Raw genomic sequence first — 16391 nt, forward strand, 5'->3', positions numbered from 1 at the left:
TTGTTAAAACTGGAGAGTCTAAACTCCATCCCTCTTCTCAGCAGAGAAGCAGCTCAAGGTGCAACAAATAGCAGCACTCAAGCCCAGCGTTCCCTGTGCATTCAGAGTGCCAATGCTCCACTAGCCACAGAGGCTGGCTGAGCTAGGCAGCACTGGGCAGGGAGCATGAGAGCGGAAGTGCTCAGTGCAGATAATACTCACTGCACCCCTCCCCTTGCCCCACAGCTTTGGACTCCCCCCTCCCCCCCCCATCACTTTACGGTCCATTCACCCCTGCCCAGCAGAGGCCTGGTGCAGCTCAGGGGCAGGACAGAGAGCGAGGGCCCATCCCATCCCCCACAAGCACCTCTGCAGTTCTGGGGGGAGAGTAATGCAGATGGGCAGAGCAGATGGCGCAGCCGATAGTCCATGGGGTGCAAGTGGTGTCCCTGGTGCTCCGCTGGACACCTTTCAGAGGGATGCTGAGGCTGCTGCACTTCCACACGCCAGCCAGATCTCACAGTTCAGGTCCCTCTCTTATAGAAAGCCCTCCTTTCGGAACTGCTCCTGCAGGATGTCCCGGTACTCGTCGAAGCCGCCCTCAATGCGCATCACCGTTGCGTTCTCGCATACCCACAGCTCCTTGCACACCAGGCGAATGAAGCACTCGTCGTGGGACACCAGAATCACACCGCCCTGAAATTGAGGTGCAAAGAGAACGTGCTGTACACCGGGGGGGCAAGGAACAGGTACAACAGGAAACAGCCCAGCCTTAAGTAGCCACTTGAATATTGTGGAGAAGGGCAACATGCCTTTGGTCTACTGACCACACTGCTTAGATTCAAAAGGGGCGACACCAGAGGGATGGCCTGAGCACAGTGCTTGACCTATCAGCTCGCGTAGCTGCAGACCACAGGCATGTGAAACAGCATCATACAAACATAAGCCGAGAAGGGACCTCAAGAAGTCATCAAGTCCAGCCCTGAAGCAGGACCACGTAAACTTAGGCCATCCCCAAGAGGTGTTTTCCAACCTGCTCAAAAGCCTCCACAACCTCCCTTGGAAGCCCATTCCAGCATTTAACGACCCTTAGAGCCACAAAGCTTTTTTTTTTTTTTTTTTTTTTAATAAACTATCTAACCAAAACTTCCCTTCCTGCAGCTTAAGCCCACTCCTTCTTGTCACACCTCTGGGGGACACGGAGAACAACTGATCACCAAACTCTTTGTAGCAGCCCTGAACAGATCTAAGGTCTTCCCCCTCCCTCTTCTTCTGTCTACGCTGAACAGGCCCAGTTTAACCTTTTCTCACAGGTCAGGTTTTCTAAACCCTTTTTGGTTTTTGACACTCTTTAGGACTCTCCAGTTTGCCCATCTCTCTCCTAACTGGACACAACACTTCAGCTGAGCATGGTACCCACCAGCACCGAGCAAAGCGGAACAGTTACATTACATGTCTTAGCCTATATCTCTACTACAGTCATTATCGATGCTCTGAGATTGATCCAGTGGTAGTCGATTTAGTGCATCTAGTTAAGGCTTGCCAAATCAAGTGCAGATCTTTTTCTCCTCCACCCTATTACTCCACCCCAGATGAGAAGAGTAAGAGAAATCGATGGGAGAGTTTCTCCCCTTGATCCTCCACAGTATAGAGCCCACGTTAACTCGAATTAAGGTGCATCCACTCCGTCTAGAATATTCACATAGTTGGAACGGGAGAGCATAAGTGGATTTACCGTTGTACTGCAGCTGTACCCTTACATTGCCACCGCTGTTAATACAGCCCAGAATGCTATCATCATTTTCCTAACTGCATCACAACTGACTTTAAATTTTTTGACCAGATAGGACTCCCTGGTTCCTGTCAGCACTACGACCTCCTAGCCAGTCATTCTCCACTTCATAGTCGTTAACAGTTTTCCCCGTAAGCTGAGCGTCTCGGCAGCCATCCAGGAGGGATTCAGGTGCTGCCCAGCTAATTAGCAGCGTACCCACAATGTCCAGAGCCAGCAGCGTGCGTTTCCACTGGCGGTGCATGTCCACGCTTGCCTTGATGCACATTAAATTTATTCCACCCATGGTGGGAAGAAATTAGAGGGAACACTAGAGGGACTGGTTGTGAATTTCATGTCTTTCCTAACAAGTGACACACTTCCCATTTCTCTTTACTGCAAACGTACTCAGCCTACTCTCCAGGCCATAAATGAAGGTACTGACTAGTTTCCAGACTCAGAAGTGACTGCTGTGAGCCCCACCAGGAGCGTACTCCCACTTCGTGGGAATCCATCCGCTATGCCACACTGCATACTGGAACCTCTGGTCTCCTTCCACTCAGGATGGGCCCACAGGGAACTTCCTATTTTACATGGTACAAGTGGGGCAGGAGTGACGAGGGGAGAAATGGGGGAACTAAAACTATTTCCAGCCTGGCTCAAGACCCTCACCTTTCCTTGCTGGAGACCTGGGGCCCAGTCTGGCAGGGCAAATGCACTGTCTGGGAAGGGTTGTGTGTGCACAATGAGGAGCTGCCTGATCCTGGCTTTTCGCTTCACTCCTCAGCTCACAGGTAGGATTTGCTGCTGCCCAGCCAGACTCATGGCAAGACACTGCCCTTCGCCTCAGCTCTGTGTGAACAAGCTGCAGCTTCTCTTTTGGGGCAGGAAGATTTGGAGTTAACTTGTTAAGTTATGACTGTAAACAAGAGACTGTGATGGACCCCTCTCTTACTGGCAAACGGGAGTCCACCCCCACAAAGACAGCACAGACTATGGCACAAGTGGCACTTTGTCTAGGACTGGAGCAGCCAGATGTGATAGAGGCCAGGCTAGGGTGAACTGGCGGAGCTGTAGGTTACCCTGAACTAGAAGAGGGGTGGTGTGTGTCCAGAAACTCTCAGAGCTGGGGGAAGTGGCTGCTTTCTGGCTGGCTTCTGCTCATCAGCCACTTCCCTGGATGCTAAAAGAATAAATCATTTTTCAGAGGAAGTCTGACACAAGCCAAGTGATAGGAAGAATTGAACCAAGATGGAAATTTGCTATATTCGCCATTGGCCAGCATAATCCGGGGCCACCTGAACTAACTCTTAGTGCGCCGCTGGGACGCTGCAGCGCCACAAGACAAGAGGCTGCAGGGAGTGTCAGACCCAGGGGAGCCTTACCCGGAACTTATTCAGCGCTTTGGCCAGGGCCTCAATGGTCTCCATGTCCAGGTGGTTGGTCGGCTCATCCAGGATATAGAAGTTGGGACTGGAGGGAAAGGAGAAAGTTAGCAACATGGCATCCCACTGGAAGAGGCCAGTCCAGAACCCCCCCATGCAGTCACTGTTTGGCACTACTGTTAACACTGGGCCCCATGAGTGGAGCCAGAGAGCAAGGATTCACACTGGACGGCAGAGCCCAGGGTGTACAGGGATCATGCTGTTCAGAACATGCAAACGGGTCTCCACACAGCAGCATCTCTTGTTGGGGCTCAGGCCCCCAAGTGTGTGCTCTGCTGAATCCCAAGGTGTGGGCTTGTAGGGACCCCTATATATCCTCAGAAGTGTGAATGTAGGCTCAGCCCAAGAGGGTAATGACAGGAACAACCTGAATGGCTCCGTAAGTGGTCACCCTCCCACAGAAAGCCCAGGGCATTGGGTTTCTGGCTCAGCCTGAGCCAGCAGAAGACTTTCAGCATCTCTGCTTCCTCCCCCAAATGGGACCAAGGGACCAAACCACATCACTAAGAGCAGCAGGAGCAGTGCAGGGGAGGGGATTACCAAGGCATGGTCATCTGGGCAAATGCCACTCGGCTCTTCTGACCTCCTGACAGGCTAGCAACAGGGCGGACAGCCAGCTCCCCCGAGACCCCATAGCTTCCGAGATGGTGACGATACTCCTCCTCGGTCTTCCCTGAAACAGCACAGAAAGTTTCACTATCCAGCCCTGGCCCATTGGCTTTAGCCCCCAAGATATCAACACAGAGACTCCAGTCAGTTGGAGTCACCTCACAGCCACCTGTGCACTCTAGCAAGCTAGACCTATGTTCTGCACCTAGGCCCCTAGGACTCTACATTACTCAAGTGCAGCAGCAGGATCAAGGAAATTCACAGAGGCTTGGCAGCAGGCAGGTGACACAGTTAGGACCAGGGCTCCAGTGTACTGACAGATGAAATTCAAGTGACAGGCCCTGAATTCAGTGCCCCGTATTTTTATATAACAAAACTACATCCAAGAGAGGCAAGCCAGAGGTTTTGGCAGGGCGCAGAGGAGCAGTCAAGGCTTTTGCTGCTAAAATGATCCCCAGAAAAACAAACAGTCTGCAGTGCTGATGCCTAACGCTGAACGCTAATGACGACAATTATCCCTCACCGGGATGACGAGGGCTACTGACTTCCCAGGGCTCACTTTGGGCTATCTGCAGAGTCAGACATCCCTGCAGCGCCACACTGTTCCAGCCAGGCAGGAGACTGCCTGCAGCTCCTGTGAGATGGGGCAATATCGGCAAGGGACAAGGGCGACCCCAGAGCACTGCGAGAGGTGGTGGGTTTTCTATACAGGAGCTCCTACCTGCCTCCAGGGGAGGCCTCCGCAAAGCATCAGAGCTGCTCCTTGCTTGGCAGAAGGCGACACATGCTAGCCCCACTTGGCCAAGGAGGCAAGACATCCAGTGCAGGTCTCCCTGGGCACCAAGCTCCCAGACTAGTCCAGGGTCACGCCCTGGAAGCCTGATGCTCACCTGGGAACTTCTTGGCCAGTAACTCCACGGCACTGATGTTTAAGTCCAGCTGGTCCACATGGTGCTGACTGAAGTAGCCAACCTTCAGGTTCCTGCCGAGCCAGAGAAGAGAAGTCCTCGTAAGCAGCACTACCTAGGACTCCTCTGGCCCACCGGCCTCACCTATTCACTGCCAAGAACGGGACAGAGGCTGCAGGACGGGAAGGCATGTGCCTGTGTTAAAGGGGGACCAGTGCCTTTCCCAGCCATAAGTCTTAGCCATTGGTAACTGTAGGAACCTGTATTAACATGCTGGGAGGTGGTCCCAGGGCAAAAGGAGCTGCCTCACTGGGCACACCCCCACTGTGCGCTCTGCATACGGTGGGCAATTTCCCACACTCCCCTCTGCCTTGGGTGCACCGGATGCCTCTTGGCCCCTATCTCACTGTTGTGTCCCCCCCACCAACGGCGCTACCTGTGCGCATGTCTAATTCCTCGGACTGGTGCCAGGTCTCCCATCAGGATCTTTAACATGGTTGACTTGCCAGCTCCATTCTCCCCAACCTGGACAAAGAAAACTGGTGAGACACAAGGTCTCCCAGGGACAGCTCTGGAGCCCCCCCGTGCCCATAGGGATTCCTTTCGTCATCCATGTTTAGACTCAATTTTAGGAACAGGAGCTACAATCGACCATTACCACTGTCCAGGGCCCCCTTTTACACCCGGGGGGCTACCTACAGGAAAGCGGATGCTGCATCAATGCAAGGAGCTCTGCAGCCGCAGCTGGCCACAAAAAGGCTACTTGACATACAAGTGGATCACAGCTGGAGTGTGGCATCTGCCCCAACTGTCCAAGTCCTGCTTCTAGGGCCTGCCAGGTTTCTCCCAAATCATCCTCTTGCACCCCCTTCCCAGCTGGAAGACCACGTCCGCAGTACACACCACACAGATCCGGGACTCCAGGTCAGCTGAGACAGAGAGGCCACGGAAGACGCAGTGATTTGGGCTGTAGCTGAAATCCACTTCATCCAGCTGCAGGATTGGGGGAGAGAATTTTTCAAAGCCGTCAGGAAACCTGTAAGACGGGGAGAAGGCCCCGAGAAATGAGTACAAGGGGAAAGGTACCTACACAAGCACCCCCACCAGCATCTACAATACACTCAAGGCAAGCGGAACGCTGCTTCACTTACTCCACCCTACCAACTTCCACCTCCCAGGTTAGGGAAGGACTTTAGCACAGAGCCCCACCTGCCTTCCCAGTGCACCCACCACAGCTGCACCTGGCCCTTCCCAGGACCTGCAGCCAGGCCCCTCCACATGAGAAGGGTGTTTATGAACCAAGAAAACAGTAGGCTGTGTCTGCATGCCCAGGCCTGAGGCCACAGGAGACCGAATACAGAAACCCAAGGAAACGGCACCAGCTTCTGAAGCCATGCTAATGCCTTGCTGGGCTATGTTTCCCAGAGCATTCCCAATTGCCGGCCCCAGGAGAGGAAGTTGTGGGTCTCAGACTACCAGTCGCCACTACAGGGAACCGAGCTACCAGCTCCTCACCACAGGACTCAGTGATCACTTACTTCATCATCACTTCGGACTCCTTGTCTATCGGTTTCAGCTCTGGCCTAGGAGAAGGAGAAAGCTCAGCGTGAGCTGGTACGGAAGTTGCTGCCCCAGCATTACGCCCTTCCCATGCGCCAGGTGACTCCCTGGCGTGAAGAGCAGGATGGGCCTGAGAAGTGACACGCCCAGCTAAATGTGAAGAGAGCAGCCTCAGAGACAGGAAGGGAAGCGAAGAGGAGATGGAGCCGAGAGGAACTAGTTATGCAGGTCGGGTGACCCCCCCTCCACAAAAGAGCAGGCCTATAGCCCATCAGCCTGAGATCAGCCTTTCCCAGCCCAGCTCTGCTCACCTAGAGAAACTCACTGGGTGTTTCAGGCCCACATGGAGCCACCAGGAAAGGCCCCAACACCAGTGCTCCCTGTAAGCACTGTGCTTGTGTGCCCGCCCGGAAGACTCAAATGCCACCCTGCAGAGTGCCCACCGGTGGCTGTTGTTTCTACTGGTGGTGCACATGCCTCAGTGCACATAAATTTATTCTGCGCATGGACAAAAAAAAGCCACATATGGATGGAAAAGGGTGGCGGGAACGTTACCCCTCACCCTCCACTTACCCCAATGAGATTTGGGCTGTGTGCGCATAAGGCTGCCCCCAGGCTAAGCGACACAGTTAAACTGCACAACGATCTCGCCCCTCCCCCGCACGTCACTGCATCCCCTCCTCCTAGCCCTGCGCACTTACAGCTTCTCCAGCAGCTTGAGTTTGCTCTGCACTTGGGACGCCCGGTTGGCATTATAGCGAAAGCGATCAATGAAGACCTAGGAGAGAACGGAAGGTCAGAGTCCCCTGTTCCCATGTGACGTCGGCCACTGACCCCTGCCCACTGCCAAGACCCCACCTCAGAGCTTGTCCTCCCACAACGGGAGCTGAACCGTTAGCCAAATACCGGTTCTAAAGCCAGAGTGCCAAGGAGGATCTAGGATCAGGACAGCCCAAGAGCAGCATGGGGCTGTCAGTATGAAGAAAGAGGTCCCCCCTAGAGTTAGCTCAGAGTAAGAACGCCAGGCCCACAAGCCCTTCCCCCGCTCCCCCAATAATTGCCACAGCCGTGCGGCATGGGAATGAGCTCTGTGAACTGTGTCCTCCAGCAGAGGGACTTGCGGAGCGGTACACTGACGCTCGGCTCACGGGACAAGCTCACGTACGCGCCACCTCTTCACCTCTGTACCTGGATGTGCTCCCGGTACTGCTGCTGGGCCTCATACTCCCGCTGCTGGTTCTTCAGCCGCTCCTCTTTGATCTTCATGAAGTTCTCAAAGTTGCCGCGGTAGGTGTCAAGGCGCTGCGAGTGCAGGTGGGTGATGTCAGTGGCTACAGCGTTCAGGAAGTTCCGGTCATGGGACACTACCAGGATGGTTGACGGCCAAGTCTAGAGGGGACAGCAGCACGGACGTCTGAGCCAGAGCAGGAAATGAGCCCAGGGAGCCTCACCCAGCTAACAGAGCCTGTGTCCCATGCCTACTACCCAGCAAACCATCAGGCACTGGGAAATAATCTCCGCTCCCAGGGTGCGATACCAAAGAACCAGGATCGAGTGTCCTGTGATCTTAGGCAGCTGACCTCCACAAGTCACATTACCATCCTCACCTACCTGCAGATAGTTCTCCAGCCACAAAATGGCCCTTACATCCAACATGTTCGTAGGCTCTGAAAGAGAACAGAGAAGTCAGGCCTCACCAAGCCAGTAGGAACACGCACAGCTACCAGTTGCCGCAGAGAGAAACTAGGATCACTAGAAAGGGGGACCGCGACAGTAATGCCCAAGAGAATCCTGGGAACGGTACAGTGCACAGCCCTGCAGATGAGAGTCTCTGCCTCAACTTACAGTGTGATGTAGGACAAGATTCTTCAAGCAGATGCAACAGTTAGTGGGAATCCTCTTGCACTGTTGGCAGGTTTCAAGCACAAATACTGAGGCTCTCAGAGCCCTAGCATAAGCCAGAGAACCAACCCTCAGGCTGGAATCATGGCCAGATGAATAGGAAATGTATACACACAGCGTGCCATGGCGCAATCCCCACAGTGAGCATGGTAGAGTGACAGGGATGCTGTCCTGCAAGGGGGACACTCTCTTCTCTAAGCCATTACTGCTCTCCATGCCCTAGCACAGAGCAAGGAGCTACACAGTGCTCGCATTCACACACTGTGTGACTGAGGCCCAGAGACTTGGGCAATAACCCCCATGTCTTGCCCAGACCAACCTGGGGAGCTGCATTCTGCCTCATTTTTCCTGGCGCAGGGGTTCCCCTGTTCTCATTGCTATTTGCTGGGAACCTGGTTCCACTCCTGTCAGGGCTGCCTCCCCACTCTGACACTCCAAGTGCAGAAAGTGGGAGCCTGCAAAAACCTTAAAAGTACCTTGCGCTTCTACAGGTTCTGCTTAAGAAAGCTCCCCAAGGTCAGAGAGCCCCTTATCCTGGGTTGGTAGACGGCCATCACCCAAGCAAAAAAAAAAAACCCTTTAAGCCAGGAAGACACACTTGGGATGTTTCCATGTGGGGTAACCCCAAGCTCTTAACCCTCCCTTAGGGGAAAGCTTGGAATTAAAGAGCTGTAATCTGACAGCTGACCCTTCAGTCCAAGCCATGAATATATACAGACCCTTCTCTAGGACACAGGAATCAAATAATTGCCTTAAAAAAGGTAATTTATTCACAAAAAGAATGGAAAAATACCAAGAAAGTAAATAAAACTGCTTAGTTGCTAGACGTCATAAAAACTCAAAACGTTCTGACTGCAGCACAGAGAATTACTTCCCTGGGATTCAGCTTAGAAGTTAGAGTACAGGGGAAGAATCAATCATTAAATAACCTAGAAGTCCTTCTCTGAAACCAGTAAATAACCTGATGGTGTCTAAACTAAACATTTCCTTTTTACTTACATGCCCATTTTCAGTCTCTCTGCTCCGGTCACAGACCCAGACAAAGACCCCTCAGACGAAACTGTTCTCAGTTTAAAAGAACTGCTCTTCCTCCCATTGGTTCAACTGACTGCACCCCACAGAGAGGCAGCCCTCTAAGGGTTAACCTTTCACTGCCTTCACTCATTATAACTCCTAATGCCAGGGAAGGGACCATCTGGGGAGAATATTGCAGCAGAGTCATGCCAAGGATTTCCAGGCTGAGTTACTGAGCCATTCAGGTCAAGTGGTCTGACTCCAGGCTCTCATCCTGATAAAGCTCTGGGGTTTCCCACACAGAGATCATCTGATCAGGCAAGACCAATTGCCCAGAAAGAGAGGACAGGCTGAGCTATTTGGCTTCCTTAGGAGTCCAGACATCTCTGACGAGCCAGTACACAGGGATCTCACTGCATCACACGTCCCAAGGCATCTCCAGCTCTGGCAGCACCAGATGAACAGCTGCGTGTTCTCCCTGACAAGCAGCTAAAACGCAGTGCCAGGTCTCCCATTCCCAGCCAGGGCTTTCAGAGCCCTCCCAAAGGGTGACGGTTCAGAGATGAGAAGGGACTCTGACGTTCACTTACCGTCAAGCAGGAGAAGATCTGGTCTGAGACACACCAACGGGAGAAAGAGAGAAGGGAAGAGGAAAGAACACAGTTGATACTGGCTGTTTCACCATGAGCAGATCTACTAGAAGGTTGTTCTAATTCAACTACATCACTCCCTCCTCTGCTCAGAGGGGCTGGAACCAGAGCAGCTAAGGGCTTTGCCCATAGCCACTACTGCCCTGCTCTCTTGCTGGCAGAGTCAATGTGAACTACCCCTAAGGCAGCTCCTGGGATGTGCCATTAGGGAGGCAAGTCTACTTTAACAGAGCTGAAATAGAACGTAACACGAACAAACACGGACTTACCTGGCAAAAAGGGCTCTGGCTAAGGCCAACCTCATTCTCCAGCCGCCGGAGAACTCTCTGGGTAGAGAAAAAGCCACATATTGGAGGCATTAGAGCTCACCTTAATTTAGCTCATCCACAAGAAATCCTCACCCACAGGTCACCCTTCTCTCTCACACCAGGCCCGTCTGCACAGAACAGCAGGGCTCACCACTGGGGGACACGGTGCCCTGCCGTCGCCCCCGAGAGAGCTTGGAACTGTAGCAGGCATGAGATTCAGCAGAAGTTAAAAGCAGCAGCAATAACTTGTCATGGTTTGCCTGTTATCAAGCTGGAGACCAGCATCATATGTTGCTGGGAGGCTCTATCTTCCATCAGGAGTGCATCAGAAAAGTCCTTCCAAAAGACTATAACAGCTGCTGTTACACCTGCTCCATCCCACCCCCATGGCAACAGCAAAGGGGATGCCAGCAACCCACAGGCCACCTGACAGTGCCCAGCATCAGACCTAGGGCAGGGAGGAATCCACCCAAGCACGGACACCTTGATGCACAGACCAGAGACTTACTTGGTTGTCTGTTGCTGCATTTTTGCACTGAAGCCCAGCCCAGCAAGAATGACAGATGCTCTGTGGGGAAGAAGAGAGTCAGGACACTGAAATCTATTACACAGCTATGCACAGCTGCCTGTAGCACAGAGCTCAGAACCCAAGACTCAGGATGCAAGTGCTGCCACAGAGGCCACTGTGCTATCAAAGAGATGCTGCAAGATTTTGGGCCAGGCAGAAATCCACCTCCTGCTCAACAGCAGCGGCCATGCTGGGAATCCTAGCTTCCCCAGTAAGGCACAGGATGGTTTTGACATGACATTTTGGGGGTTGAAATCAGATACTGACTCCAGGACACCGGCCCATAGCCAAAAAAGTGCAGCTTGGGCTCTCAGGCCACCATGATATTCTGTCTCTATCACAGACATGGAAACATCTCCTAGCTGGTCACCTGCTGGGAGGTCCCGGAGGATAGGAGCACCGTAAGTCTAGTCATTAGAGGGTAAGAACATCTGACTTTCCCAAAATCTCTGAGGAACTCCCAGCGGTAAAGCACAACGAAGGAGCAAGTATCAGAAGGGTAGTCGTGTTAGCCTGTATCTGCAAAACCTACGAGAAGTCCTGTGGCACCTTACGGACTATCAGATATATTGGAGCACAAGCTTTCGTGGGCAAAGACCCACTTTGTCAGGAAAGAGCAATGACCACAAAAACCTGCAGCTCACTTTTGAGATTCCACAGGCTAGTGGGGACACCCACCGATAGCATCCAGGCCTTGAATCCTGGAGTCAGTGTCCACCAGCCTAAACAACTACATCTTAATCAGTCAGCACTCCAGGCAGCTGCAGATAGCCAAGGGCAGCCCCCGTGTCTGGCTCAGAAATGGGGCTCATCTTACCTGGCTGGCGCCTTGTCTGCCTCTATCTCTTCCAGCTTGGCATAGATTTCCGAAAGTCTGTCACCTTCTGTACCTTGTCCCCTGGTAGAAGACACAAGGGGCAGCATGGGGAATTCTTGCAAGGTCAGGTCTTAAAACAGCACTCTGAGGTTGTGTGCATCTGGGCTGGGAGAAAAGGCAGGCAGGGAGGCTCAGCTAAACAGAACTCAAGCTCTTGGGGCATGCAGTCCATTCTGGAAAGACCAGTCCCATGGTGGAGAGAGGGGGAGAAGAACCAGGGCAAAGCCACTAGCAGACCCTAGGGATCAATTTCATGCTACCACTTGGCAGGAGAAAGCACTGGTCTCTCGGGGAAGCTAGGCTCAGGGACTAGGAGCGGGACCCGAAGCCTGGCCTCAGGCAAAGCCCTACCCGCAGAGCATGGTCTAACACAGCAGTATCTCACTTGCCGGTGTTGATCCTGGCCGTCAGCTCCCGTTCCTCCTGCAGCAGGCTCTCACGGGTGGTGTCACACTCCAACACGCTCTGCAGAGCTGGCGTCTCATCCCCCGCCACCTCCTGCTCGACATGAAGGATGCTGATGTGCGAGGGGATGCGCAGGCTGCGGCTGGCTATCATCTTCAGCAGGGTGGTCTTGCCCAGCCCATTCCTGCCTACCAACCCGTAGCGCCGTCCAAATGCCAGGTTTAGGTCTGCACCCGTTAGCAGAACACTGTAGCAAGAGAACAGACCGGTACCTGCTAAGCTCAACAGCCTACCCACAAGGGCACGGAAGTACCCAGAGCAGCTAGATGCTAGGTTTTGCTGGGAATGCGTTTAGTCTTCATGAAAGCTGCTCCCCAAACCCAGAGGGAGAACAAGCCTCCACACAGCGGTGCTCAGTCCTGACCCAATGCACCTTCCTCCACCCGCCTGCTATTCCCACACAGGCTGTCCCACAACCTCAGGTTCCTCCCCACACCGCAGCCACCATATCTCAATGTACAGCAACCTCAGCCCACCCCGGTCCTTCTCACCCTGCAGCGACTCACCGCTCACCAAAGGACACATCGAAGTTCTCGATGCGCACATCATACGACTTGCTCTTGCCCGACGTCTCCATGCGGGTCTCCTTCTTGCTGGACGCCTGGCTAGCCGACGCCTCCTCCAGGACCCTGCAACCAAGCACAAAAGGAAAGCTTCAGTGTGGGGCAGCCCCAGAGCACATGAAGGCTCCCCACAGCCACACTCATCAGCATGGTCAGAGTTTTCCCTCCAGCCACCTCCAGTGCTTCCCTGCTCACTTACAGTATGCCAGCGGGGTTCAAGGAGTCCCTCTCTGTCCTCTTGTTCTGCTTGGCCTTCAGTTTGGCTTCTGCCTTCTCCAGCTTCTTGGCATTCACCACCTGAGGCACAAGGAAGGGAATTCCAGAAAGAGCATGAATGACCGTCAACTGACTCAAGGGGAAGAGCCTAGTTTGGAGGGTGAAACCCAAATGGGTGGAAATTCCCAGAACGGAGGGTCAATTATCTAGGTGGGACATGAAGATGCATCAATGAGGGTGCTGATGGGATTAAAGCATCTTTCAGGGCCACAGCTCTGGCTGGGAACTGTCTGGACAAATCCACTGTCTGTGAGGAACAATCCTGCCCTCAACTGCCAGACAGACGATGCAATCTGACTGTTTGCTCTTCCATCAGGTCTCGTTTTTATGGTTCTAGGAACATAGACAAAAAAAAAAGTCTCCTTGTATCTTCTTTCACTGTCTTCAGCACTCCTCTCCCATCCCCACATCGGCCAAGCCTGCCCACCCTCCCCACCACTCACTGTGCTCCCCAATAACCATTCCAGTTTCACAGTAAGATTGGTCTTTGGCAGATAGATGCTAACTCCAGCTACAAGCTTAATAAGTGCAGCTAGAGTGCCAAAACTGAACCAATTCACAGATTTGATGCTCAGAATGAACCATTGTAATCATCCAGTCTGAGCTCCTGCATGCCATACGTCAGGGTATTACCCTATATTAACTCCTGCTTCCAACTGCATGGCTGTGGGTCAGCTAGTGCATCTCTTCCCCCCTCAGGCCTGATCTTTTCATTGTCTATAAATATTCATCATCACTAACAAAAAAATTACAATTAAAAGACTCAGAACTGATCTCTGTGGGAGAGCCACTAGAAACAAATGCTTAAGGAGGAGTTCCCATTTTGAGACCCAGCAGCTAGTTTATAATTCCGTTAATGCACAGCAGATTGATTTTACGTCATGCTGAGGTTTTTTTAAATCAAAATGAATGATTTAAGTCATGCCCTTGGAGCAGTCTATTATGTCAACACCGATATTAACTATATCGAGTAAACTGCTCCCCTATCAAAAAAATTGTTATCCAGTCAGTTTGACAGGATCTATTTTCCATAAACTCCTGTTGACTAGAATTAATTCCCTCTAATACTTTATTGAGTTCCTTATCAATTGTTCCACTGTGTTGTCCAGGATCAATGTCAAACTTGCAGGTCTACGGTTACCTGGGTTGCTCTGTTTACCAAACCAAGATCGAGTACTCCCCCACATAAAAGTGATGGTCCGAACAAACAGAAAGTAACGACAACCCCTAAGAAAGGCCCCATCCTGCAGGGTGTACATGTAAGAAGTGGGAAAACGAGGTACTCTCAAGCATCTTGAGCAATGCAGCAAACAGACCACCAACAACATGAGCAGGACAGACTTCTTTCCCACTTACTGAGGTCTGGTCTCTTTTCAGCAAGAGCTTCGGCAACAGGTCTAAGCCAGAATCTGCAATCAACAAGAAAGGCAGTCACCCTCAGCCCCCGTCTCTCTCCAGCACCTTCTGCCCACACAAGCTCACTGCTTAATACAAATCTAGCCCACTCCCAACAGGAAAGTTGTTCATGTTTTACAGATGGACAGAGGTGAAACAACTCACACAAGATCACCTGGCAAGGGAGTGGCAGAGCCAAGAATACAATTTAAGTCTTTGCCTCAAAGACCCCCAGTATGCAGAGTCAGCTCCTCGACATCCCAGGGAGAGAGCGCCATTCCAATCCATCACCCCCAAGCTTTATAAACTTCCCACCACAATGATGCCAATGTTGGTAGCAACAGATAAGTTCAGAGATTGTTCAGCAGCTCAGGCACTGAAAGATGATTCCACAGGAGCACGAGCTGCTCAGTGCTTATTACTCACCATAGCTGTCTGTGATCTTGGAAAGCTGAATTGGCGCATCCAGCAGCACCTGGCTGCATCCCTGCGAGTTTTCCTCATCCCTGTAACACACAGGAGAGTCAAACACTAAAGGTGTCAAGATACTCCCCTCTCCTGCAACACTCCCGGCTGCCATCTCCCCAAGTGAGTCTAAGATGCTGTCCCGACTTATTCTGGGTCATCCCGTTTGACATCCTCATTCCATACAATTCACATGGCATCACTCATCAGCGCAGCTCCAAAGAAAAATACAGGCTCCGGCAAATCACAAGACTCAGACATCACCTGATCTCTTTTCACTTTGAGCCCAAACCTAAATACAGACCTATACAACAAAGCTTCAGAGCCTCTCACCATGTCACTCAGAGTACTTACAGGTGGAGGGTGTTGTACATTCTCTGGCAGATATCACGGATAGCCTCATCGTCTTTTGAGTCCCTGGACACTTCCTGCAAGAGCTCTCCCACTGCTTCAAACAGATCATCCACAGACTCAAAATCTGCACTTCCGCTATGCAGGATCCCTGCAAGAGGAAAGAGACAAACCCCTGAGCAACAAGTGCCAAAGACTTTCAACTGAAAAAACAGCCAGTGTCACAGGCTTCGCACTTCGCCATCATCCTACCAATCCCACTAAGCATTAACAATGACTCTGGGATTAAAGGAGCAAGCAGAGCCCTTTAGTGCCAAATGAAGAACATGTGGATGTGAGACCTGGCATACTAAGAGGTCTTCAAATCACAGGCTACAGCCATTCATAAAGAAACGCCTAAGGGGCATCATCGCATCAAATGGCAAGACTTGGTCCCCAGCGAGGAACTCTGGCACAGAGCAGGACAAGAAGCACGACGCTCAAGCCGAGAGAAGACAGCGAGGATGGCTAGGCTCTAGGAATCGAACCACCATCTGGCACAGCCCGTCAAACTCTCCCACGGAGCCCACAAGAGGGAAACGTGCAGGAGATCTGCCCAGAGCAAAGGACGACGACTGGGGTGCTCCCGGGGCCAGCGAGGCATAGTGCCCCGAGACAGAGCGAAGTGGCGGAGACTTGGCCGTGACCTGTGCTCCGCTCAGAGTACAGGGCTGCAAATCACGTCGGGTCAGAGAACTGGGGGGGTCAGGTCCAGGCTCTGCCACACGTGTCCTGTGTGACCGGGCCTAAGTCACCTTGGCCCAGAGGGATTTAGGCTCCTCCCAGGCACTGCAGCCAATCGGAATGAGGCACTTTGGTCTCTGAGCAACAGCCTCTCCCCCCCGGCACTCGCGGGGGGTTTCACTGCGCTGCGGGGGAGGCCGCGCCCCCGGGGGCGGCAGGGGCACGCGGCAAATCCCGCAGCCCGGACGCCCAGGGACGGGAGCCTGCCCGCGGGGCGCTAGCGCTGGGGCTGGGGAGCCGGGCGGGCAGCGGCGAGGCGCGGGGCTCGCCGAGCGGGACGGGCCGGGGACACCGGAGGGCGAGGGGCGGCGCGGGCAGAGCAGACCCGCCCCCCGGCCAGGCCACGCCCCTCACCGGTCACGTAGGCGAAGAGCTCGCCGTCCAGCTCGGGGAACTCGCTGCGCAGGATCTCGGCGCACGAGGCCATCGCCGCGCAGCCCGGCCCCAGCCTCGCTCCCGCCCGCACCGCCGGGTCACGCACGCCGGGATAAGGCGAACGTCC

The 16391-nt window shown here is 53.1% G+C and overlaps 1 protein-coding gene across 3 annotated transcripts; it reads right to left on the reverse strand.

The window, feature by feature from the left end:
- Window positions 1-229: 229 nt before the first annotated feature.
- ABCF3 (ATP binding cassette subfamily F member 3) lies at window positions 230-16391 on the reverse strand. Of its 3 annotated transcripts, none has more exons than XM_075004268.1 (21): window positions 16244-16391; window positions 15110-15257; window positions 14717-14796; window positions 14252-14304; window positions 12819-12916; window positions 12563-12685; window positions 11977-12243; window positions 11532-11612; window positions 10655-10714; window positions 10108-10164; window positions 9779-9801; window positions 7884-7939; window positions 7461-7661; window positions 6974-7050; window positions 6251-6295; window positions 5616-5748; window positions 5149-5237; window positions 4695-4786; window positions 3736-3868; window positions 3136-3223; window positions 230-675 (listed from the first exon to the last, which is right to left on the reverse strand). In XM_075004268.1, exons 1-21 carry the CDS (start codon window positions 16314-16316, stop codon window positions 517-519), a joined length of 2136 nt encoding a protein of 711 aa, XP_074860369.1. In that variant the 5' UTR covers window positions 16317-16391; the 3' UTR covers window positions 230-516. The 3 variants fall into 3 exon arrangements, 2 of the variants coding, with proteins under 2 accessions (XP_074860369.1, XP_074860370.1); XM_075004269.1 differs by lacking the exon at window positions 16244-16391 and adding an exon at window positions 15448-15876; XR_012646824.1 differs by lacking the exons at window positions 230-675; window positions 5149-5237.

The sequence above is a fragment of the Carettochelys insculpta genome, chromosome 10 (genome assembly GCF_033958435.1).
Source record: "Carettochelys insculpta isolate YL-2023 chromosome 10, ASM3395843v1, whole genome shotgun sequence".
Lineage (NCBI taxonomy): Eukaryota > Metazoa > Chordata > Testudines > Carettochelyidae > Carettochelys > Carettochelys insculpta.

Coding starts and splice junctions, on each gene's coding strand:
- ABCF3 (XM_075004268.1), bottom strand. CDS start 16,316: ATGGCCTCGTGCGCCGAGATCCTGCGCAGCGAGTTCCCCGAGCTGGAC. Junction 12,244..12,562: donor GATGTGTCCTTTGGTGAGCG/GTGAGTCGCTGC, acceptor CTCTTGCTACAG/TGTTCTGCTAACGGGTGCAG. Junction 10,715..11,531: donor GCAGACAAGGCGCCAGCCAG/GTAAGATGAGCC, acceptor TCTTCCCCACAG/AGCATCTGTCATTCTTGCTG.